Source organism: Manihot esculenta, chromosome 14, assembly GCF_001659605.2.
Source record: "Manihot esculenta cultivar AM560-2 chromosome 14, M.esculenta_v8, whole genome shotgun sequence".
In the NCBI taxonomy this organism is placed as follows: domain Eukaryota; kingdom Viridiplantae; phylum Streptophyta; class Magnoliopsida; order Malpighiales; family Euphorbiaceae; genus Manihot; species Manihot esculenta.
The window spans coordinates 9,706,162-9,731,560 of NC_035174.2; the positions used below are offsets into that span (position 1 = coordinate 9,706,162).

Below are 25,399 nucleotides of genomic sequence, written 5' to 3' on the forward strand. Positions count from 1 at the left end.
ATGGGCTAAGTATGCATGATGATTGACTGATGAATGGATGGATGGATGCATGTAATGTGATGAGCTGTGAGCATCATCGTGCATTGGATGAGAGGCGTGAAGAAAGAGAAGGAGCATATGGACAAAAGATTGCACTGCCATTATTATGAGTCTTTACAGGAAGTGCTGAGTTCATTGAAATTGCCCGAGTTGGACCCCTCAACTTGGATCCTCCATGGGAGCTTCCACCCATAAAATAAATTCTTTTTATTATTATTTTTTTTAAATAAAACATAAATTTCATTAAATTTTAAAAATAATCAATTCAAAAATACAATCATAAAATGAGGATTTATCGATCAGACCCGAAATCTCATTAATTAAAAAAGTCATCCAATTAAAAAGGGATCATTGAGCATTGGCCCTTTTGTAATGCAGCACCAATTGTCAATTGAGATCCTAATAAAAGATTAATTAAATCATAATTAAGTGAGACCTAATTATAGATAACTTTCCTTGAAAATACTCAGTGATTCATATATTTCCTATTTCTGATTTTTAACAAAATTATTGTAATACTTCAATAATTTACAATAATTTTTCTGATTAATATACCCTTTTTAACTTTTTTTAATTATTTTCTTTTCTCACAAAAATAAAAATTTCATAAAATTATTATTATTATTAAAAATATTCAATTTTAGACTACCTAAATGATTTTTTTTTCTGAGCTAAATCACATAAGTTAATGCTTAAAGTATAGCTGCTATAAACTTATGTAAAATTGAGAGATGTTGAATTTAAATTTTAATTAAAATTAATTATATAAAATAAAATTCAGCTATTAAAAATTAAAATTTTGAAACTTAAAAATTTCTAATAATATTCAAATTAACATAACTAAATTCATTATTTATTATAATTAAAATTTCTAATAATTTTCAAATTTATACTATTAAATCCAATATTTAAATCTAAAAAAATTCAAATTAATATTTATTATATTAAAAAAATACCGGTTTGAAATATTTATATATTGTATTATTTAAATTTAGATTAATATTATAAGAAATTATATACTAATATTTGAAGATAAAAAGAAAATTAAGTGATATAATTAAGAGGATAGAAGAAATAAAAATAATACAATTAAAAAAGTGGGGTTTGTTGACTTTGATTGAAAATATTTAACACGCTTTCATAACTATGATTAATTGATGGACTACCATTACCATTAACACTACGTTCTTTCTATTTTTTCTCTGTAAACCACAATTCATTCCAATGGCTGCAAGCTGGGACAAGCTTCATAAATATTATTAATTAAATTAATTTAAAATTTTAGTTTAATTTTTTATTTTTTAATTGAATATAATTTTTTATTGTTATAAGTTGATTCGAGTTTTATTTTTTAAAAATTATATTATTTCAATTGAGTTGAATTTGATTTTAATTAATAAAAAATTAATAAAATCAAATTAATTAGTAAATAATAATATATTATTTTTTATAATATAATAAAATTAGATCATATTAAAATTAAAATACTAATAGATTGATATTAAAATATTAATAGCAAGAAATATTTAATTAAATTTTTAAATTTTTAAAATTATTTTTATATTTTTTAAAACACATAAATTAATTAATTAATTTCAACTTACTATATAAATTAAATAGTATTTTTTAAAAAATAAAAAATTTTGAGCTAATGGAATAGCCTTTTTTTTCTTTAAAACTGAGAATTAAATATTAAGAGAGTAAAATCTAAAACCTTTTAAATTTACTCAGATATACTTACCACTAAATTATTTGTGAATGCGGAATAACTATTTATCATTAAAACAAAATATGAAAATAGAGTCTAATAAATTTTTATATTTAATCACAGTTATAATCAAAATTTTATTATTCTAATTCTTAATTTAAAATTTTTACTATAATTATGAGTAAACTTAAACTTAAATATCTTAATTCTTAGTTTAAAATTTTAGGTATAATTGTAATTAAATCTAAATATTTAGATTTTTATCTTCAATTATTCAAATTATTTTAAGAAAAGACAATAATTACAATATTTTTTTTAAAAAAAGAAAGTTATCGTATAAGATTAAAAATTAAAATATAATAATTAAATATAAAGTATGAGACTTTTAAGTTAAAATAAACCATTCCAACATTGTGTATCCTAATTAGGGTTACAAGATTCTGTTAAATTAGGGTTTTTATCACTGTATATTAGATTTTTAAAAAAAATCTCTCATCAATTAATTAAACGTAAAGAAAACAATATTATAATAATAATTCCTCGATTATATATACATCTAAAAATAAAAATAAAATAAAAATTTAATTAAATGTCTAAGAAAGTTATGATATAATGAAAGAAGAACTAGGGTTTCAAAATTGAAAGCTGAAAACTTGAACTTTGGTGTTAAGGTAGATCTGATCAGCACCAACCAATTAAGCACTCCTTTTAGTTTCCAATTGAGAGTGTTTCCCACTTAGCTTCATCCCTTCATTCATAAGAATTCAAGAGAGAGAAACCAAGACAGAAGAGGATCCATCCTCTCAAAGAGTGTTTTAAAGCTTTGGATGCTTTATGCTAAATGAAAAATAAAAAACACTTTACAGGCAAATGTCAACCTTTGTGATATATAAAAAGTCAATAGCTTTTCTCACCCATCTATGATACCTGGGCTGCAAAAATTATTTAATTATGATATTTATACATTTAAAAAATCATTATAACTATTTAATTTATAGGAGCAAATATAATTTTTATATATAATTAATGGCTTATGATGAGAGGCTCTCAAGGAGGAAGGAGTCAATGGCTACACAGACTTGCTTGGTGTCTTCTTGTCTCCCATAGCTATATGTGTGAATGTGATATGATGAGAGGCTCTTCTCTTCTTTGCTTGTGGTTTTATTTTTCATTACCTACAAAAATTAGGGTTTTGGACAGTAAAACCCCACCAATGGGACAGGTCACTCACCCATGTTTCCCACATATCACATTGCTTGATTTTGCAAAATTTTCCTCACAAACACAAAATATATACATATGGGGGGAGAGAGATAGGAGGGAAGGAAAGAAAGTTTCTTTCCATTCTCATCTCCAAAAGGGACCCAATTGGGTTTATTGGGTAGAGAAAAGAGGTGACCCCATTTTTTGTCATGCACCAAAAGATTGTTTACACTCCCATAAAAAATTTTAAAAAAACCTATTTTTTGACCCCACCATGCACATTTCTCACTCTAGCATTGCAAGCCTTTGCTTTGCTAGCTTTGCTTCCATTTTACACCTCTCTCTCTTCTCATTCTCTCTCTCGTTCTTGTGATTTTGTGAAGTGGTGTTGGGGTCCATGCATGATAGGAGGTGTAAAGGTAGATAAGGATAGATAGCAAGAATCCCATCTCTCATGTGAGGCAAAATCTTGATATCTTTGCTACTAATTATGGCACAATATGTTATACATGCTATGATTAGGAGTGGTATTAAAGTATATGAATTTTATTTGTCAAAACCTTATGAAAAAAAAAAAAAGGAAGAAGATTTCTTGGAGATGAGTGAGATTCAACATTGGTGTTAATTAAGGCCTTTGATGGCTTTAATCACCTAGCTGTCTCCATGACAACATCACCATATGTATATTTTTGTTGTCTTTTTCTTTTTCTATGTGTCTGTATATTTATGGAGAGATAATAGAGAGAAACATTATCTTCATGTTTGTTCAGAAAAAGTATTAATTAGGAGTTGGTGAATGCAAACCCTAAAACACCCATTTTTGATATGTTTTGAAGGCTTCATGATAGATATCTATATATGCTTAATTACCCTTTTTATATTAATTAATATGTAATTAGTTAAGAGAAAGATGGAGCTTATAATGAAATGTTCATATATATTTCCAAGGCAAGCTTTCTCTTATGGTTGATAAGGATTTTGATATGTCTCTTATAGTCCACCACAATTGCATCCTTAAATACAATGCAACTTTTTGCATTAAACGTGAAAATGGGTACCTAAACTATCCAACAAAATTTACAAATATGGTATATATGTGCATATCCTAGTTGGGATTTTTTTTTTCTAAGTAAAAAATGAAATAGAGATTCGAAACTGAGTCAGAGTTATAAATATTTTTAACTACTAGATCAAATCAAATAAATTTACACTTATCACCAATCACTTTGATTTTTTAAAATTGAGCTTATAGATCAAAAATCAAGATATTATATGGATTAAAAAAAATTTTCTTAGAAAAAAGATGAGGAGAATTTAGATAAAAAAGAAAAGAAAAGAATGTAATAGACCAAATACTTTGAGTTGATGACTTGATCTCAGCACTATACAACATAGATTGACTTGGTAATGAATCCCAGCCAGTCAGATCCTTTGAAGTTTTGTCTTAATTTGGTAGAAATATACTTTAGGACCATTAGGGGAAAAAAAAACTTGTAATATACACTGAATATGTAGAGAAAAAAGCTGTTCCATTTAGATAGTGCTCCCATGAAGCTCACATGCAATCAATTGTAGAGACAACACAATGAATGAGCTTTCCCATTGAGAGATAGTGCTCTCACGAACCTCACATGTAATTAATTTAAGGCAACATTGCTTTTCATATATTCATACTTCATTATCTTACTTCAATCAAAATCAATTTCAATTTCAAATATATGAAGATGAGACATATAATATTTAATAATTTTTTAAAGTATATATATAAGAGCAATTACAGTCATTTCTGAAACTATGATGTTTCATCTTATGGGAATTAAAATGGCTATTAGATGCTAAAAGATTCAATGACGATTTTTTGTATTTAATGATAAAATTCTAGTGTTTTAATTATTTATAAATTTTCATGAACTTTTAGTGGTATTTTTTTTTCGTCACTAGAATATTGCTACAAAAGCTCAAATTATTGTAGTGAGTTCTAACTCCCTTGGAGCTAATTTGCATTAAGGAATTTGTTGGAATTTAGACTAATTCTAGTGCATGTGGGTTTAAAGTTAAGTATGATTGAGAATGAGAATGAGAGCTATGTGTTTGTCCATTAGCCACCAACCCATCTCCTCCAAAAATGAGAGGTGAAAAAAGATCATGAGGGTCCGAAAAGAGGGACAAATTTAAACCCTTTGTGGGAAACTTATGGCAAAAATGAAATGATTCAATGGTTGAAAAAAAATGGCTGATGAGATAATGTAAAACAAAAGAAGGTAATAGTGAGACGTTGAATTTTAAGATTCCACACCTATTTGATGAAGAGATAATTGAAAGATATCATATTGTTTGAATGTCCCATTACTCAAAATCATTTGACATTGGTCAACAGTAAAAAAAAAAAAAAAACACCCCACTTTATTGACCTTCATTTTCAATTCCCATTTTCTATTTCCTCTTCCACCAACCAATTATAATTATCTCAGGCTAATCTGTAAATACTGTTGCAAAAATTCAAATTCAATTTTAAAAAATGTTTGTAAATTCGAAATTTGTTTAATGAATCAAGTTCATGCAACGTGGTTTTGAAAGATTCAAAAATAAATAAATAAAATTTCTTCTTGCCAATAACTGTACTTCACTAACCATTGTTGAGATGTCTTTAAGAAGACATAATTGATTGTCCAACAAGGCAAATGGAGAAATCACAATCTTCTGATTTTTTGATCTCCCAGATGTAGTCGTTTCATTTCTTAACAATTATCTCTAATTGTTTAGTAACCTCATTGATCAAACCATTTGAAAGTTGAAACTCCACTATCTTTATCCATTTTCCCTGTTATATATTATCTCAACGACTTTGAGATTCTCAAATTAAAAAGAAAAAGGGTGAATTATCACAGTTTCTTGTACCTGACCAGTTATTGCTCTCAACTCACAGGAAATTCTGAAGGCCTACATATTCTTTCACACTGCCTCAGCAATGCAGTGTCATACATTATGAATCTTATGTTGTACTATTAACTCCAGAAGCCGTGGGATGTAAAAATGCGTCAGTAGAAGAGAGTTCCACATTAGAGGGAAAACATCCTCACGAACAAAGGCGGATGAAATGGAAGCGAAAATATTGGCTTGCTGGTATATGTAACACTTTAAATTCACACCATCCAGTGCACCAAAAAGAAGTAAAAAATTTTCAAAAAAAAAAGTGCAAATTCATGGCGTAATAGATACACGTAGAAGTCGTATACCAAGTGCCTTATGGCGGAGTCTCTGGCAGGTTTTGAAGGAGCCCATGCTCAACGTTTCTGCAGTCCTAAGTTCTAAGTCGGCTGATTGAGGGCTCCACACTCAAAAGCTTAGACTCCCCAAGCGAAAAAACCTAACAATAATGTCTCAACTAGAGGAGAGTAATGATCAGCAAGGGTAAGTTCAAATGAAAGGGTGATGCTAGTTTCAGTAGTAGAGCAATTGGTTAAAATACCACCGAGCCATTTTATATCAACATAATAACACCAAGTCTGTATTACAGCCCGTACTGCTGAATGTATCAGTTCATGTTTTATGCTGTGCAATGCAAATATAGCACAACACTACCAGTATTAATCAAACCATCCATCTTATTTGATAAGTTGACAATAACAAGTAATCAAAGGTCTTAATACTACACACAAACACCCAACCTAATTTTCACTAAGCTAATGAAACATAATCAACTCGCATGATTCCAACTTTTCTGGTAGAAAAATATCGAGCTTGACTACTTTCTGGAAAGCAAAGAAATGCCTCACACATCACTCTACTCTATGGAAAACATGAAAAATACTACAAATAAAAACTGCTGTTGCAAAGACAACTACTCATGCCCCTTAATTACACTACCTCCTCCGTCTTTGCAACCTCCCTACAAACCAACTGCTATAAAAAGCTATACAAACTAATGATTTCTATGTGAAGAACAAGAGTAAAGCAATACTGACTTCTGGGGATGCTCCTCCAGGATGTCACCTATAAATATCTGACTTTTGGGACCACAGCATACCACCAACTTGCTCATATCAAGACTGGTTATCGGAGGAAGCAATATCATTTTTATCAGAGTTAAGATTGATATTGGATTGTGATCTGACACCTGGTGAATCTTCATCCTCTTGTTGATTCTCATTCTTCTTGGAATTAAGAAACCGACCACCCAATCCTCTAGCTCTTCTCAATGCGTGCAGATGTCGAGATTCATGCAAGTATGGCTGCAAGAATAGTTTGAATAGATTCATGAAACGTCCAATACAATACAAATTTGGAACGTAGAACACCGTTCAACTTGCAGCAAAGGAAACAACAGATCATTCAAGGCCACTCAAGGTACACACTTAATTATCACCGACATAATAAGAAATTTAACAAGGAAAATTTATTAACCTCAAGTTTTGCAGATAACGCTGCAGGGGAATTCATATGGTAGTGGGATAGCATTATATTACTCATATTGCAGTAGTAGGGCTTTTAGTATTTTTGGTTTATTGAGATGGTCTGCATTATAATGCCTTCTGTGTCTTAATGTCAAGTCTATTTAAATTTTTCATGCTAATCAATCTTAGTAGTAAAAAGACTTCTGTCATTATCTAGAAGTCGATTCTCAAAAATCAAGATCCTAAAAAGTTCCAAAGTTGTACAAACCCATACTTGCAAGTCCTAATGCTTTAATTTTCTGTCTTTTCCTAATAATTATGCTCTTTCAGAGATGTGAATGTGATGCCATTGTAACCATGGAAATTGTGAAGCTTTCTTGATAGAAGTGAGTCCTAAAGCCTACTAATGTCAGATCACCAACAGTCAGATGATATTTGGAAATTATACCTGTGAAATTTGGGACAGGCCTAGCTCACCGAGCTAGCTCAAGGGAGGAGGAGTGCCTATGGCCCATATAAAGGGCACATTATCCCTTTTCACAACCGATGTGGGATTCAACACACCACTCACGCCCAGAATTTTACTGGTGCATGACATATTTATGAGAAGCCCAACATCGGATGGGGAGACTCTGATACCATGTGAAATTTGGGTCAGGCCTAGCTCACCCCAAAAGCTAGCTCAAGGGGGAGGAGTGTTTATGGCCCATATAAGAGGCACATACCCCTTTCCACAACCGATGTGGAATTCAACACACCCTCTCACGCCCAAAATTTTACTGGTGCATGACATATTTATGGGAGGCCCAACATCGGATGGAGAGACTCTGATACCATGTGAAATTTGGGTCAGGCCTAACTCACCCCAATACCAGTGGCCTAGACATGCTTAACCTTGAAAAGTTCAAGCGAGAAAGGACATACATATTCTAACATAATAGGGATGCATCAGAACTAATAGCAGATGAAGCAGAGATAGAAAAGCCCCAAACCAAGTAGGAGATATCTGCTCTGGAAGGTTACAACATACCTTCCGAGACTTGATAGCTTTTTTTTCTGATTCAGCTTTTGCACGGGATTGCCGACGTCTCAAAATGCCATGATATTGTTTTGCATTGACAAATACAGGTTCCTCAACTGCATCTGATGGCAAAGGTACTCCAGCTTGCTGAATTCCCATTAACTGAAGATGGACCTGAAGCAAGTAGTAATTGTAAGATAACAGGACGTAAGAGTCTCAGTTTTCAAAAAGAACCTATGTCCATGCATACAATGTCAAAATGAATATATTACCATTGGTTGTCCACCATAGGGCGGTGGAGGATATGGCTGAGCATCATAGGGAGCAAAAATGCTTCTATAGTAGGGATCCGGATATGGGTAAGCTGCTGCTGCTGCTGCTGCTGCCGCCTTCAATTCAACCAGCCATGCATGGAAGTTAGTATGTGAAAGTGCTAAATCTTATGTTGTCAGAGCGAATACTGAATTAAGATTTTTAACCTAGTTGCAGCCTTGCAGGAGAATTTCACCATCCAAAGGCAGGCAACCTTCAATATGAAGATTATACAAGCCAATGAAGGATGGTAGTGGGCTGTGAGTAGGGAATGCTCCCCGCCCGTTGCCAAATGCAAAGGGACGGATGAAAACACTGCCCTCAAAATCAAGGGTGCAGACGTGCAGTCCCATGTATAAAATCAACTATGATGTTCATGACAGTTTGTTACATCCACGCACTAGTTTATTATTAGCAAAGCAACAAGGAAATGTAACTCATAAGACACTGAAAGATCTGTAATTGCAAACACTGTCAAATTATTTTTACCGGAGTCACATATGAAAGTCTAAAGCTGCCCTTGCTATAAAGAATTATGTTTGGCCAGCAATACTTAACAACAATGACAGCAATAAGCCATAGACATGGAGATGTGACAAGGCATTACCTCGTGCATATATTTGTGCATCATTGTGTTTCATTATCTATCTGATGGAAAACCTTTCACCATTTCTAGTGAAAACTGGGTTTGCCACCTTTAAGAATTATAATTGTTTTATTGAAGGGTTACAGGATGAGGGGGGGAAAGGCTTGTCAGGATAGTGTGAAATTTGAGTCCTTTGAAGAGTTCTTTTGGAGAATAATGGTAGATTTTCAGGAACATCTTTGCTATTCTATCACTTCAAGATAAAATGGTGTCCATGTTGCCTATCTGGTGTTCAACATTTAGTTTTATCAAAGGGATAGCAGATAATTAGCGTTTAGCGATATTGCAAGGTTAGAAGTCTCTTTGTGTTGATAATAAACTTATGTTTAGCTTTAAGCTTTTTCTTTGGAGGAAGCTGTTACATATAAGAGTCTAGTAGTAGTTAAGAAGGGAGTTAATATTCTGTTTAGATGGTTGTTACAGATCTGTTAGGGAAGAAGGAATTGGCGGGAACAGTTAATTCCAGCTGTCTCTAGAAGAAACTGGCCTATAAAAGAAATGGAATAGCTCCAGGATTGTCGTTCTGAAATTCTAATCAATAAAGATCTACTTTTTCCTTCTCTCTAATTTCTTTCTCTTAATTCTCTCATCTTCTACTCCTCCCCTTCTTTTCTCTATTTCTTCTCTAATTTCTATTATTCTGTGATGGAGAATCTGGTTATGTGACAGAAGCCTGTCTTCCTTTTACTCTATTTCCTCTATTTATGTAAACCTATTTTTTATCAAAAAATATTGAGCATAGCCAAATTTGGAACTTTATGGGGAACAGCTAATGTTGCTTTCTTTATTCTCCAAAATTCTGAACTCTTGTATGAAGAAGCATGATCTATACAATTCTTCCCTTAATGATCCTCTGAACAAACATCTTTATAGAAGTTGTTATACACTGAAAGATAATGGTGCCTTCACTTCACTTGAATAGCAGAGAAAAATAGATGAGCCTAAAATACTACAATTGCTTACATACTTAATTACTGGTTTTCTTCCCTGCAAAATGGAAGACAGAGAAGTTGTACAAAGGCTCCAGAAACACAATAACCTCCAAACAACTTTATTTGAGCAACTAGTGGCCATAGATGATACGGATCCAACAGGGCAAATTTCTAACAATAGTGTGGAGCAAACTTATATTATTCAAATGGATCTAAAAGGAGTTCAAAATCATATTCATATGATCCATATACATTTGGTGCGTGCTTCAACTCATATGGAGCAGATTTGGTGCAATACTTGCAATCATAGGCTTAGGAAGCCTAATCAAACCTATGGGCCAAAACTACACAAACGGAAGCCTAAAGTGAAGATCAAAAAAGGCTTTTGTGAAGATTCAGCTTTGTCATGATGGGCTTGCTATGTTTTATTATTTAAACACTTGCTTTTATTTTGACTTGTATTCTGGTCATATTTTATCTTTTAAGTTTTAAAGTGTTGGGCCATACCATGTCTTGGGCTTATGTTTTAATATTTATGAGTTTGATGTGTTATTTTAGTATGTGATTGGGTTTGGGCATTATGTGTGGTTCGGCCAGGACTAAGAAGAGTGTCTTAAGGTTTTATTTGTTTTCTCCTTACTATATGAGGATAAGAAACACTTGTAAGAGGCAGCTTTGAATCCAAATTTTCAAAATTCCTTTTCATGCCTTTGGCGTGTATTGCTTTAAGTGAGAGTGAGGATTTGCTTTCATCAATTGCACCAAGAATCTTGGCTAACTTATCAACTATTCGTTGTGGCGTTTGTCAGATTCTCATCTAAATCTTTCGATCATTGGTGTTTCAGCTTCTCTAAGTGTGGGGTGCCATAGGAGGTGAGTTTATCAAATCTTTGGATTTCATATCTACTTGTGCGTGTGAGTTTGAGACTTGTGCCATAGGGTTCCACGTCAGTTGGTATCAGAGTCAAAGTGAGGTAAATTCTGATTTATCTTAGGATCTAGGGTTTTTGAATTTTCCTTTTCTTCATTGTTGATTTCGGTGAAAATTTGTGTGTCCATGACTGCACCGTCTTGATTATTAATCATCACATAATCTCTTTTGGAAGAAAAATTCGAAATCCATAAAAAAAAACAAAAAAAAAAACAAAAATCGCTTTTGCTTTATTTATCTTGATCCGGCCGAAATTATGATATGCTTCCTTTTTCATCTATATTGGCTTACCTATCTCAATTTATGACTGTAATTTATGGGAATCAATTTTGAATTTTGAATTGGGTTAAATCCAAATTAGGAGACAAAAGAAATTCTGCCTATTTTCTAAAGTGCAAATTTAAGGCAATTGCATCTAAATTGATTTGATGTCAAATCCTTCTTTTAATACCAGAATTTTCGTCCATGATGCTGAACTGAGTGATTTAAATTTTTTTTTTCTGATTCTATTTGTGGGGTTTTGATACTTGCCATTTTGGGTAGATTTAAATAGATTCATATTTAATTTGCTTTGAAGTGAATTAAATTCAAATTTTTGTCCAGGTTCGTTTTTATTTGAATTCTAAGTTTCTTTCTTGCTTTTGCTTTATTGACATTGCTAGAGTATTATTTGCTTGTATCTATACTCTAGGTGATAATTTTCAAGTAGCACAACACCTTGTTCGTGTGTTACTTTCCAAATTGTCAGTGTATTCTTTCTAGTTTTTGCGCACTTCCTTCTTTCTTTAGGTTTTCTTCTTTGTTTCTTTAAATGCTCCTTATGGTTGGTTGGTTGACCTTAGTTTCTGAAGTGCAATCGAAGAATAAACAAAAGAGTGGTAAGAGTGCAAACACTTGAGTACTTTTATTTCTAACACCATATTTGCTAGTTCTCTGTTCTTTATTGATTTAAGGCAGGATGAGTAAATACAAAAATATGGTGGATAGTGATGATGAAAGTGAATGGGACATGGCTAGTGATTATAAGCTCTTCAAAAAGTCAGTTGGTGGTGAGTTTAGAAGGATTTATAAGACTCTTGAGAGGTTGACTGAAACTATGGAGAGTTTGAATGTCTCACAAGCTTCCACTTCTACAAGAATACCTCAAAGAACTTTTAATTGCAATAAGGCTCAAGTCCAAGATGAAGAGTTGATGCGCCAGAGATTCATCCCTTCACACTATTGTAGGGATTTGGACAACAGGTTGGCAAGAATAATTCAAGGAGGGAAGATGGAGAAAGAAAAGGAGAAAAAAGAGGCTAATGTTCCAATCTCAACTTCCATAGAGATTGAAATTGAAGAGGAAGTAGTAATGCATGAAGTTAATGTAGTTGTTGCTGAAAATTTCATCAATGAGCTTATAGAAGAGGTTGTGAATGATGGTGGACATGGGGAGCATGTGATTGATGAGGTGAAGGAGATGAATGAGGCTATTTTGGAAGTTGTAGAGAATGGATCACATCCACAGGATCTTTCTATGACTAATATTTTTATATCTAGTTCATTTGTTATTGATGTGCAGGTTGTTGATGAAAACCTCAATGACGAAATTTTTATGCTATTTCCACCTATTCAAGAGGAGGTCTTTGAAGATGCATTGGTTCCTAAAACTTCCCTTCTTGACATAAATATCAGCAAGATTCGAGGACGAATCTTTTCTAAAGAAGGAGGGAATGATACGGATCTAATAGGATAAATTTCTAACAATAATGTGGAGCAAACTTATATCATTCAAATGGATTTAAAAGGAGTTCAAAATCATATTTATATGATTCATATACATTTGGGGCGAGCTTCAACTCATATGGAGCAGATTTGGTGCAACACTTGCAATCATAGGCTTAGGGAGCCTAATCAAACCTATGGGCCAAAACTACACAAAAGGAAGCCTAAAGTGAAGATCAAGAAAGGCTTTTGTGAAGATTCAGCTTTGTCATGATGGGCTTGCTATGTTTTATTATTTAAACACTTGCTTTTATTTTGACTTTGTTTTGGTTTGTATTCTGACCATATTTTATTTTTTAAGTTTTAGAGTGTTGGGTCATGCCATGTCTTGGACTTATGTTTTAATACTTATGAGTTTGATGTGTTATTTTAGTGTGTGATTGAGCTTGGTGTTATGTGTGGTTCGGTCAGGACTAAAAAGAGTGTCTTAAGGTTTTATTTGTTTTCTCCTTACTATATAAGGATAAGAAACACTTGTAAGAGGCAGCTTTGAATCCAAATTTTCAGAATTCCTTTTCATGCCTTTGGCGTGTATTGCTTTGAGTGAGAGTGAGGATTGCTTTCATCAATTGCACCAAAAAACTTGGCTAACTTATCAACTATTCATTGTGGCGTTTGTCAGATTCTCATCTAAATCCTTCGATCATTAGTGTTTCAGCTTCTCTAAGTGTAGAATGTCATAGGAAGTAGGTTTATCAAATCTTTGAATTTCATATCTACTTGTGCGTGTGGGTTTGAGGCTTGTTCCATAGGGTTCCACGTCAATTGATCTTTTTGAAAAGGTAGCTCTAAACTAGGTAGAATGGAAGGAGAAATATTTATATAGCGAGTCTCAACTGATTTGAAATTAATGTATAGTTGAGTTTGGTTGAGAGAATTCACTAAAAAAATGTTATAGGGTAATCGATAATACTGACCAAGGATAGGTTGAGGGGACAGACATGGGCAATTCATGAATCAGGCTTAATATCATCCAATATGACCAGCATAATCACTACTGATAACGTTCCAACTATACAAGGCAATCAGCATTTCAATTTTCAAAGAATCATTGCCTCCACAACCGAGGCAACAATTAAAACTACTATTCTATTATTGTCATCAGAAAAGGTACCATAAACACAAATCTAATATTTGATATTCAGAAACAGGAGGTAAGTGGACAAATAAGGCACAGGTACCAAGAGAGCAGTTAACTATACAAACAAAAACTGTCATAATTTTTTCTAAACTCAAATATGAGCTCTTGTACTCCTCATACCCACAGTTATAGTTACTCTTGACTCTTCACTTCACCCCTATACCCACATCAGATGCGATACTTGTACATGGGTAGGAAAATTCAACACTTTAAATTTAAGAAAAAAATCTATAACATTTTGGAAAATAGGCATGTCTAACCCCAGGAGGCCATGGCATCTACTTGTACCCTAGTTCATGCACGTAGGACCTAATTAACTCAAGTAAAAGAAAATGATGGACCTCATGTCAAGTAAAGGTGACCAGATAAAGAAACATAGTGCATAATACAGAGTGCAATTCAAATTGTCAAGTGGCAAACTCATTTTTAAAATTCATAAGTAAATTAAACTAATTACAAATAGAAGCATAGATATAAGCACAATAACATATGTAAGAATTGCTTTAGTCATCCAACTGGCACTGGTATCTACAGTTAGAATTCTTCTGCATTCAAGATTAGCCCAATCAAAGTATGGTATATGTAAATTGATGGCCAGTGTATCCTTGATCATATTAAGTGGCTAAAAAATTCAAGTTATGACTCTCCAGCTCTTTAGGAAATCGCATGAGAAACCAACAAATCAATATTTATGAAGGAAAAGTTGAAATAACAGCATTTTCTTTCGCATACACCCATGGAAACAAAACAGTAATCGAAAGAATTTGCTCTGAATAATAATACCATTGCATGCCCTGAACCAAGCTGCGGACTTGTTGCATACTGAACATTTGGGATTGACATCACAGGGTGCACCAGTGCAGTTGCAGGAGATGATGACTGAGACTGAGATTCTGCGTGTTCCTGCTGCTCATTTGGCTCACTATTATCTGGATAAAAATCTTCATTAATATCATAATATCAAGGATGAACTCCATACTCAGTGACATATACATTAAGCTGCCTAATAGTGACCTTCAAATCATCTAGTAAGTGCAAGATCTTCCAAGCAATGGTCGAGCCAAGGGGGGAGTCTAGCCTAAAAAAGTTGGAGGTGCTATTCAATTTTTGGCCTCCCCCCAACCCCCTCTTCCACCCTAAAACCCCCAACACACAAAAAAAAAAAGGAAAAAAGAAATCCACAGCCCACTATATAAGAACCTAGTACAATTCTTTTACTTGGTCTCATGGCCCATCAGTTTTTGACCCATTAATTTTTACAGCCTTTATTTAAAAGCCCATTGTTAAAGCTTAGGTAGTAGTTTTTATTCATAATGATGGCCTTATTTTTCACCATATGCACAATTAAAAATTATGACACTAAAAGTCTTGAGTTTTTTTCTTCTCTCTCTCCATTAGGACCACCACTTAACCATACCATTCACTTTTTATTCACTACTACTTCTTCATCAATAAAGGCACCAAAAACCTTCTTTTTGTTTATTCTCCAAAATTTCCTAGAAAAAAATTGATGAATGGTAGGCATAGCTGTTAAGGCAAGAGGCAAAATGAAGGCAACAAAATACCCTATGGCCTTAAGCAAGAGGAGAAGCAAGGGCCCTTTTGAATGATGTGCCATAGCCAAAATTACACACACGCACGAACGAACACACAAGCACACAGAGTTACACAATTAAACATAAAAATATCCTATTTTTAACTAGTCTTATAAGTAAAATAGCAACGAAAAACACCCATATATAAAATCAATCAACAAAAAAAAACCTATAATTAGTTAATCACTGAAATTGCAAAGAAATTTTACCCAAAAAAAATGCTGATACTACCATTTTGGCAAAAGGAGGAAAAGAATGGAATAAGAGAAGAAGAGGAGAGAAGAGAAGAAAGAGGAGAAAAGGAGAAAAAGAACCAAAAAAAAGAACCCTTATTTGCTAGTGCACCAGCTTTAGAGGGAGAGAAAAGAAGAAGAGAGAGAGAGAGAAGAAGAAGGAGAAGAAAAGAGGAGGACAGACATACCTTTTGTTAGGACTTAGGAGAACAAGAGAGAGGAAGATGAGAATTTGGGATTCAACTCATTAGAACAAAAAAAAAACATCACTTACCTAGGGTTTGAAGAGGTTGCGCCCATGGTTTTAAACAACGGCCGTTACATTACGTAACGGCCGTTATTTACAGATTTTCGAGCCTGCCCTGGCCGTTAAGGCCCGTAAATAATGCCAGGAAAATTTTGTTGCTGTAACGGCCATTACGCAAAGATAATGGCCGTTATCGGCCGTGATGTAATAGTAACGGCCGCTACTTTCCTTACCAGTAGTCCAGCACTAGCATTTGTATGCATTATTGAAGGAGAAAAAAAACTGATTTCTCTACTTCTTCTCTTTAACATTTTGTCTTTCTTTACTCTTTACAACTTTATGTCTTCGCACCATATTTATTTCCGGCCTCCATTTCAACTTTTCAAGCCAAAAACTGCCATATTTCTCTTAAATTTTTTGATAGCAGCTTATATACTTAAATTTCTACTCCAAAACCTACCCTAAACGTTAATTTTGGTAGTATTAATTGAGGTAAGTTACTGTATATAATGTTTAAAATTTATGTATTTTATGTTTATTTAATATATTTGTATTTATTATTAAGTTGTATAACTTAATTTTCATTATATCTTTCAATATATTTTAATTTTATGAACTTTACAAATTTTTCCAAAAAATTTGCGCCGCAACAAGACGTTACCGTTACGTTATGACCATTACAGGCCTGTTTTCGTTACATGTGACCGCGATTTAAAACCATGGTGGCGCCTCTCTGCCCTGAGGTGAGTGCCGGATTGAACGGCATGTTGCTTGGCACCCTTGGGCGCCTTTAACAATAGTGATGGTGTAGTGATAAAGATACTTAGCATTCAAAGTTCTCAATTCTTCCTAAACGATAAGCTTTTTAACTTTAATTTTTTTATTTCTTTTTATTCTTATTTTTCACCATTTTTTAAATAAAGAGGAGAAACAAGCAATTAAATGTTTAATTAATCATTACTTCATTGGTCTGGCAAAAAAAATCATTACTTCATTGAGATGAATGATAAATTTGAGGTTTTTGTTAAGATTAGGGTTTTGTTCTAAATATCAAAATTAAAGATTTTAGATATTAAGATGAGAGCTACTTATTTTCTTCATTCTAACCTAATATTTTTTTTAAAGCCTTGAGAAGAGCTAATCACGGAGTAGAAGAAAATATCCATAAATCAACCTCATTGAGAACCACTAAGTAAGCAATTGCTGGTATTTCTGATGTCAAACAAAGTCAAAACTCAAAGTTAGCTTTCCTGTATAAGCATCAAGATTGTATCTAAATTCTAAAGTTGAAGAGGGTCAATCACACTAAATCCTTTTATGAAATCTTAACTCACCACAAAATTCCCAGAAACAAATATCTCACGTGTTCATTTCTTGATTATTAGGACAATATTCCCTCCACTAGGGAATCTACTTTCCTTCCAAATTTGGTGGGTGTCCCACACTCATTTTTATTTAAATTGCAAAAAACTGAAGAATTTCTACACCTAAATGTAATTGCACCAAGATTTTATTGCCATAATAAGAGAACATCCCTAGCTTAGGCAAGTATTTCCATGAGAGGGAAAAAAACAAAATTTTCTCAGATAAAATCATTATAATATTACATGAAAACGAGTAAGCTCCATTTCATCCATCACAGTGGAAAATACACATGCACACACTCTAACACAGTTATCATTAAAAAACTTATTTGATCAACAGTTTCAGCAAAAAAAATACCTGAGGGATCATGCATGGAAGAAGTCATGAGGCAATTATGCACACGAAGTCGCCAATACAAGATCTGGCACAAAAAATTAAAATAGCCAGGTCAAAATGACGCCAAAGCATTTAGCAAGAAACTAGTTAACAGATACACTAGCACACCAAAGCTACAAAATATTTCAACGATTCATGAGTATTAAAAAGCTTTATGTCCATGTGACAATTCCTTTGTCTCAAAATTAAGAATGGTAGAACAAAAAGCTGAATCCAGGATCATAAAAGAAAACAATGGAAAGAATCCTATGCGCATTGAGAAAGATTTAAGTCTATGTGACAATCCTACAGCCTCAAAATTAACAATAAAAGAAGAAATAAGCAGAATTGAGGACTATAAAACAAAAGAATGGAAAGAATTCAATGTAACAAAATTAGTAATAATACAAGATGAAGCTGAATCCAGAACCATTAGAAAGAAGAGAGAGAAGAAGAAGGACTTCCCTTTTCATTGCTTGGCAATATCTATATACATACATACACATATATATGTATGTATGCATGTATATTCGAATGAATAAGTCAGAATCAAATTACAGTACATTGTATGTATGTATATCCGAATGAACAAGCTAGGATCAAATTACAATACATCTATAACTAGATACTGCCTATGCTTCAACTTTCAAATCTTCCATGTGTGATCCTTTTGTCAAGCTTAAGCAAGTACATAACATCACACCTGCTTGTTAAGATAACAAAATTTGGCCAACATGTAATATGTATAAAGTGGCCTTCTAAAATTTCATTTGCATTCTGCAGACCAAGATTCAACTAAGAAACTACATGAATTGATATAGTAGATATAATTTCTTTTCCCCAACTTTAAAGTATGTGCCAGAAGAGAAGTTGATGAAAGCTTTCCCCCAAAATTCCAGCAGAAGAAAACAAAAATGACAATAAATAATCTAATGATGGCCCAAGCAGGATTGTGATACAGTACCTGTCAACTAAAACATAATCACATTTACTTCATTCTTCAAGTAAGTCTAAAGAAACCTACATGTGCACATACTACAACCACCACCTGGGGCAGTGGAGGAGGGGGAGACAAGGGAAGCCCTGAACCCCAAACATTTGTCCAAAAATCTTAAGTGGGTATACAGGAACAGAGGGAGAATGGACAATGATGAATCTTGAAACACCCTCCCCCCCCCCACTACCCAAAAAAAAGGTGAAAATTTTTAATTATATGTTACTGTTACTGTTACTAGAACAGTAACCGATTCCATTTTAGTATATAATAAGAATTTGTATGCTTAATTTGAACAAGTTTGATTGGCTAGATTTTCTTCTTGTTTTGTTCTTCTTTTCTTTCTACCTCCCTTGTTCCATCCAAGGGTGGGCATGCATCAAGTACAGTGGGTTATTTCTAGCTGCAAAAAGGAGTAAGCAATGACACATACCCATGCTATATCTAACCCACCACCATCACTGACTAAAATAATGTATTCTAACAGCTATATTGTCTTGAAGCTTTAAGAAACTAAAGGTCATTGAGCCTATTGTGAACTTCAGTTAGTAGTTCAAAATAAAACATCATAAGACTTGTATTATATGCTTTCCAAATATTTTCATGCTAAACGAAATATTCCAGCAGGCATTATAAACAAAAAAGCCTATTCTACTCACAAGGCATCCTCCCTCCAGAATTTCTGCAACTTCAGCACAGGCATATTCTGCAGTCTGCACTACTGTTAAAATATGCTTAAATTAAGCTGATTAATGATTTGATCCCTTTGTGATATGAGGGGATCAAACACTAAATCAAATAGTGATATCAATAATAAGCATTCAATAAACCAAAGTTAAAATAATACTCACGCAACTAGAAATAAATTAAAGGTTATTCTATGATATCTTTTTATATCATTTTGAAACTGCAAAGATGAGAAGGCACACTTAAAAATAAAAATAAAAATAAAAATAAAAAAACTATGAAAACAGAGAGAAAAAAAGAGCCCACTAACTATTTGGGTTGTAACAGCATGGACACCAATATAGTACTGACTACTGAGACCAGGTCAGAAATGATATTTCAATCAACAAATTCTCTAGTAAAAGTTGGTAGCTTTTCAAACATTATTCACCCCTATTGTATTCATCATGTCAAAATGACTATTAAAACAGAGAGGAAAAACCATGCGGAGTTAATTCTAAAGACTAGCTGTAATAGCAAGGACAACAATATGGTTGAAAAATATATATTCAGACCAAACAACAAAAGTGATCTATCAAAAAGTTATCCGTCCAACTTGGTGATGTTTCAAATATTCTTCACCCCTATTCTATTAATTATGTCACAAATCAAGTTCATGTATCTTTTCTATAAATGTACAGACAAATAGGAGACTAAGGGCTCGTTCATTTGTAGGAAATAGTTCTTTATATTACATTTTCCATTTCTAAGAAAACTCCATTTTTCATTTTCCATGAAAAATAAGGAAAAGCATGGGAATAAATTCACCCATCAATCATAGAAAACAATTGTCTGGTAAAAAAGTTCTTAAATTTCATATCTTTCTTCATTTTAAGGAAAAAAAATGTAAAACAATTTACTTTTGAAAATTTTCAATGTTTTATTTATTTATTAAATAATAAAATGCCTTTTCATGATAGTAAATAGAATTTTCTTAAATAATTAGTCAATTTAGTTATGAAAAAGCTATAATATAATAGAAGTCGTTACTTTCCATAAAAACAATTGAGAAACGTGATTTTTTATATAAAGGAAAACAATTCTAAATCTTAATTAAATTTTGAAACACTAAAAAAGTTTTTCAATCCTCCATTTGGAGAACTGGCATATCTAACGTGAAATTTTATTTTTCAATTTTCTTAGAAAAATTTTCCACAAAACTACTCCAACTGTCAGTAAGTGAAGAGACCCTATGTTAGCTGCCTTCCTTTGACAATGGCAATGCAAAAACAACAGCCTTTAAGGGCTTAAAGAAAAGAAAAAGCATCTCATATTGCATAGCCTTTGATTTAGGCATTAACACGATTTCACTTTAAACATGGATTAATATTATATTCATTAATAATTCACTTGGCATAGTTGGAGCAGATATGTCAGAGTCAGACCAGATTTAGGGAGAACCTATTGATTGGAAGTGATGTAAGTTTATGAAAAATTAAAAAAAAAAAATTTAAAAGAAAAAACAGAGGAAGATATTTAAGTCTTATTTTTCAAAGCTTCTTCCCCCAAAATGAGTGTGTCTCAAGGCACATCCCTCTCTTTCTTTTTTATCCATTTTACAGCATAAAAAAATTCATGACTGGAATTTGTGCAATAAGATCTACACATGGCACTAAGGTTTAATTGGACTGGACCCATTGTATGTGGATCAGCAATCCTTGGCATAGAAAGAAGAGCAACAACATTGCACATATTTTAAAAGCACTAAATTGCACCGGATTTTAAAAGCATTAAATTATTATAATATAGTTGCTTTCCTTCTTATATGGATTCATTGTTCAGTTTTTAGAATTCTAAATAAATATTTCTTAAACGCTAATTGTATTTGAAGTTAACCTTGTCCCTCAAAGTGTAATATTAGCATAGAAAAAAAAAATTACAGCATTAGCATGTACGCTTGCACAGTAGAACAAATTGTCTTCTTCTAGAGGTTTCTTGTTTCCTCTCTTATCTCCTTTTTTTGGAATGATCATGGTATATCCTTTCAAATTACATTTTGCATTTTCTTCCTTATTATCTCCTGATGAATACTTCCTTTCTAGCCAGGGACTGTTATAGAGAAAACCATAACTTTTAGGCATAATAAGTAATAGCTCAAAATTCGTAATCATTTTGGTGTAGAATGTGCAAACATAGTCAAATGACTGAATTGGATCACAACTATCAGTCAGTTTCACCCAAATTCTGTAGATTTAATAGACTCATAAACAACCAAAAATCTCAAATCAGCACATTGGCAACAATAACAACAAAAATAAATCAATCAAGTGAAGCGCACAAAACTAGATCAAAAACACCAAAATTTACTAAGACAAACTGATCGATAAGCTCAATTAATTCAAGCAGCAACGTAATTTTCAACTCAATAATATACATGCCCAAATATCCACTTTTGAACTCGATAAATCCCACAAATTGAACTCAATCAACTCAGACGATCCTAACTATCAACTAAAAAGAATTATATAGAGTACGTAATGCTCAAGAAACAATCAATCGCAATACATAATGCACCGGAAACAATTCAACCGGATTTAGCAGTTGCCGATGCAATTATAAGGGAACAATAATCCAAAATTCCAATGCTTAGATAACATTCCCTTGGCGACCAGCTACTCAATTCGAACACAGAGAAGCAGCAGCAAATAACAGAATTCAAATCAAGATATATTTGGAGGGAAGTTCTCAATTCCATGCAACATAATAGGAAGAAAAAGGAGGGAAAGAGACAGAAAGCATGAAATTAGGGTTTCGAAAATGGAAACTTACCTTACAGAGGGAAAGAAAAGGACGTTAGCTTCCGCAGAGAAAGGCTTCGTTATACAAACAGTCTCTGTTTTCTGTTTGGAAAAACAAGAAAAAATTTACATAAACGGAATCTCCTCACTTCGCTGCTACCCGTGCTTTTAATTTCTAATTATTTATTTGTAATTTTCTATTGATATTATTTTTTATTGATATATTTTTTATTGATATTATTTTTTAACACATATAGTATATTTTATACTCCTTGTGTGTACTCACAATTTAAATTATTTGTATATTTTTATTAATTTTATTTATCAAATAATACTATATATTATTTGCATTGCTAAAATTTTTAGAGGATAATTAATATTGTATACTTATCAATACAAAATATATAATATCATATTCAATTTTATATTGTTTTCCAAATCTTTTATAATATTGTTATAATAAATTTATTTGCTCCATGATAAAATTTATAATATAATTATATAACATATAAATTTATAGAATTCTTAATAGTTTTATAATATTAAAAAGTGGAACACCAGGTTTTTTCTAGGAGCTTCGTCTCCTTGGCCTTGCCGCATAGTCGGTTTCCTTTCTTCCGTATGAACAGGATACCTCATCCTGTATCCTTCTTCTACTTAGAGAATGGTTTTCTCTCCATTTTTAGTGGATTGTATATTTTCTTTTTATTTATTTTGCTGGCACATTTGTCATATCCTCGATAAATTAACTTTTATATGCTTTTGTTTCTTAGGGTGCTTTTTCTTTTGTTTGTTCTTGCATACAAAAGTGGCTATTCAATCGAACGCTCTTTTTGAATCAGATTCGTGGGCGGTGTGACAGTGGTAACTCGTGGAGCAGCGTAGCCTAGAAACACGAGTGAATCACCGAAGAGCATACCCCTCCACCTTGCTTTTCTTTTATTGTTGAAGCTTGCTTTAACTTTTCGTCGGTTATCCATTTTACTATCTTTCTAGCTATTGTTTGCTTTCATCCTTTTTGTTCTTCAGTCAGTTTTCTAAGGGTCTTCATGACCACTACAATTGGGAGGTTACAGTATCGTCCTTTTGAAGTTGGCTTCTTCAGATAGTCGGCAGGCGATTCAAATTTGCTGGATTCCTCTTCTAGGGGATCAATTTCTATGGGTCATATTCGAATTTCTAAAGTTAGGCTTTTTTTTTCTTGTATGGATATTTGAGGGAAAAAAAAAAGAAAAATTAAAGAAAAGAAAAAGAAAGAAACGTATCAGTGGGTGAATTTCAGTTTCAGAGGACTATGAAACCTTTAGCCATGGACCAAAAGGCATGTAAGATAAAATATTGCAAAAATTCATCTATCATCTCTCTATTCTTCCTGAATAATTTTTACATTTTTTTACTGTTCTTAAAAGTTGATAAATTTTTTATTTTAATTTTAATTTAACTTTATTAATGCCAATTTGCCTCGTAATTAAAAAAAAATGTAAAGTTTTCAAAAAATGGGCCGGGTTTCCTAAACAAACCCAGCTGAAATACAGAAGGGAAAACAGGCCTTCTAAATTTTCTGTGAAATCTAAATTTAATAATTTTTTTAATTAAATTATGTAAAACAATTTTAAATCAATTTTTAATATTTTCTAATTAATTTTTTTAAAGTAATTCTGAATCGCTCTTTTTTTTTCTATCCTCTTTTAAAAAGAAATGTTATTAAATTATATAAATTAATTGATGTGATGCCGCTGTGCAACTTACATATGCATCTAATCTTTGAATAATTTTAATTTACAGTATATTTTTTTCAAAAATTAAGTAAAATTCATAATTTAATTTCTATTTTTCTACTATAAAATAATTTAATTCCCTAATTTTCATTTTATTAATAAAATAATTATTCAGTTAAACTGAATTATAGGTATTAAGTTACTATAAATATTAAATTATATATACTAAAGTATTATAAAAATAAAATTAAAATACTATTTTTTTCATAGTCTAACAGAAATAATAATATTTTTTAATAGTAATTAAAATGTTTCTCATTAAAAATATTAAATAAATAATATAAAAAAATAATACAAATAATATCGTGTCCACAGCAATATATGAAAGCTCCAACCAACTTTTCACAACCGATGTTCAATTCCAACTAGCAATAATGTAATTCCAAGTTGTGCTTTAAGTCATTCACAGTAACTGCAGTTATAAGAAGAAGAAGAAGTCAGAGCCTCCTTTGATGAAGGGAAGGCTGCTTCCTCGTAGTCGTAGGATTTTTTTTTTTGAAATGTAGAAAAATAAAAGATTATGAGGTGCAGAACCTTTTTTTTGACCTTGCCTCCCTTGGACTATTACATAGTTATTATTTTTTCAATTCAAATACATTATTTTACCATAAGAAATTATCCTACAATATACATTATCCAAAAATCATATTATAAAAAAATTTAAAATAAATACTCATAAATTTAATCTGATAATAAAAATATTTGAATAAATATGAGAAATATAAATTTTACTCTCTAATTCCTAATTTCATTTAAAAAAATAAAATAACGAAAATGATAATAATGATTTAAATAACCTCTTCAACTTGAGCATCTATGCCCTTTTCGACTTCCTCACACTATATGTGTACAAGAATCAACGCACTATCAATCATGCCTCTTTCACTTTTTTTTTGAAATGACAATAAAATTTTATTAATTCAAATAGAACATAGAAATAATGTGAGAAGGAGAAATATCAATCCAAACTCCTTAACCTGACTTAAAATAAGCCGATATTGCTAAAATATGAGCGATATCATTCGCAGATCTATGAATAAAAACACACTTTACTTTCTCATAACTGGATAGAAGCAGTTTACAATCTTGAACCAAAAGGGCAAAAGACAATAAATCATCCAACAAAGTACAATTAATTGACATTACAAGTATTTGAGCATCCAATTCAAAAAGGACTCAATCTCATCCACACTATTTAATCAAGCTCAATGCTTCCCGAAATGTCATAACTTTAGCACACTTTACATTCAGTTTATA

The 25,399-nt window shown here is 32.1% G+C and overlaps 1 protein-coding gene across 4 annotated transcripts; it reads right to left on the reverse strand.

The window, feature by feature from the left end:
- Positions 1-6,537: 6,537 nt before the first annotated feature.
- LOC110599717 (nuclear transcription factor Y subunit A-7) lies at positions 6,538-22,548 on the reverse strand. Of its 4 annotated transcripts, none has more exons than XM_021736263.2 (7): positions 22,396-22,537; positions 19,560-19,621; positions 17,889-17,952; positions 14,875-15,020; positions 8,638-8,754; positions 8,375-8,539; positions 6,538-7,182 (listed from the first exon to the last, which is right to left on the reverse strand). In XM_021736263.2, the coding sequence occupies exons 3-7, from the start codon at positions 17,914-17,916 to the stop codon at positions 6,994-6,996; spliced, it is 645 nt and encodes a 214-aa protein (XP_021591955.1). In that variant the 5' UTR covers positions 17,917-17,952; positions 19,560-19,621; positions 22,396-22,537; the 3' UTR covers positions 6,538-6,993. The 4 variants fall into 4 exon arrangements, with proteins under 4 accessions (XP_021591955.1, XP_021591957.1, XP_021591958.1 ...); XM_021736265.2 differs by having other exon boundaries at positions 19,560-19,613; positions 22,396-22,504; XM_021736266.2 differs by having other exon boundaries at positions 19,560-19,606; positions 22,396-22,498.
- Positions 22,549-25,399: the final 2,851 nt, after the last annotated feature.

Coding starts and splice junctions, on each gene's coding strand:
- LOC110599717 (XM_021736264.2), bottom strand. CDS start 17,916: ATGACTTCTTCCATGCATGATCCCTCAG. Junction 15,021..17,888: donor TTCCATGCATGATCCCTCAG/GTATTTTTTTTG, acceptor ATTTTTATCCAG/ATAATAGTGAGCCAAATGAG. Junction 8,755..14,874: donor TTGGTTCAGGGCATGCAATG/GTATTATTATTC, acceptor GTTGAATTGAAG/GCGGCAGCAGCAGCAGCAGC.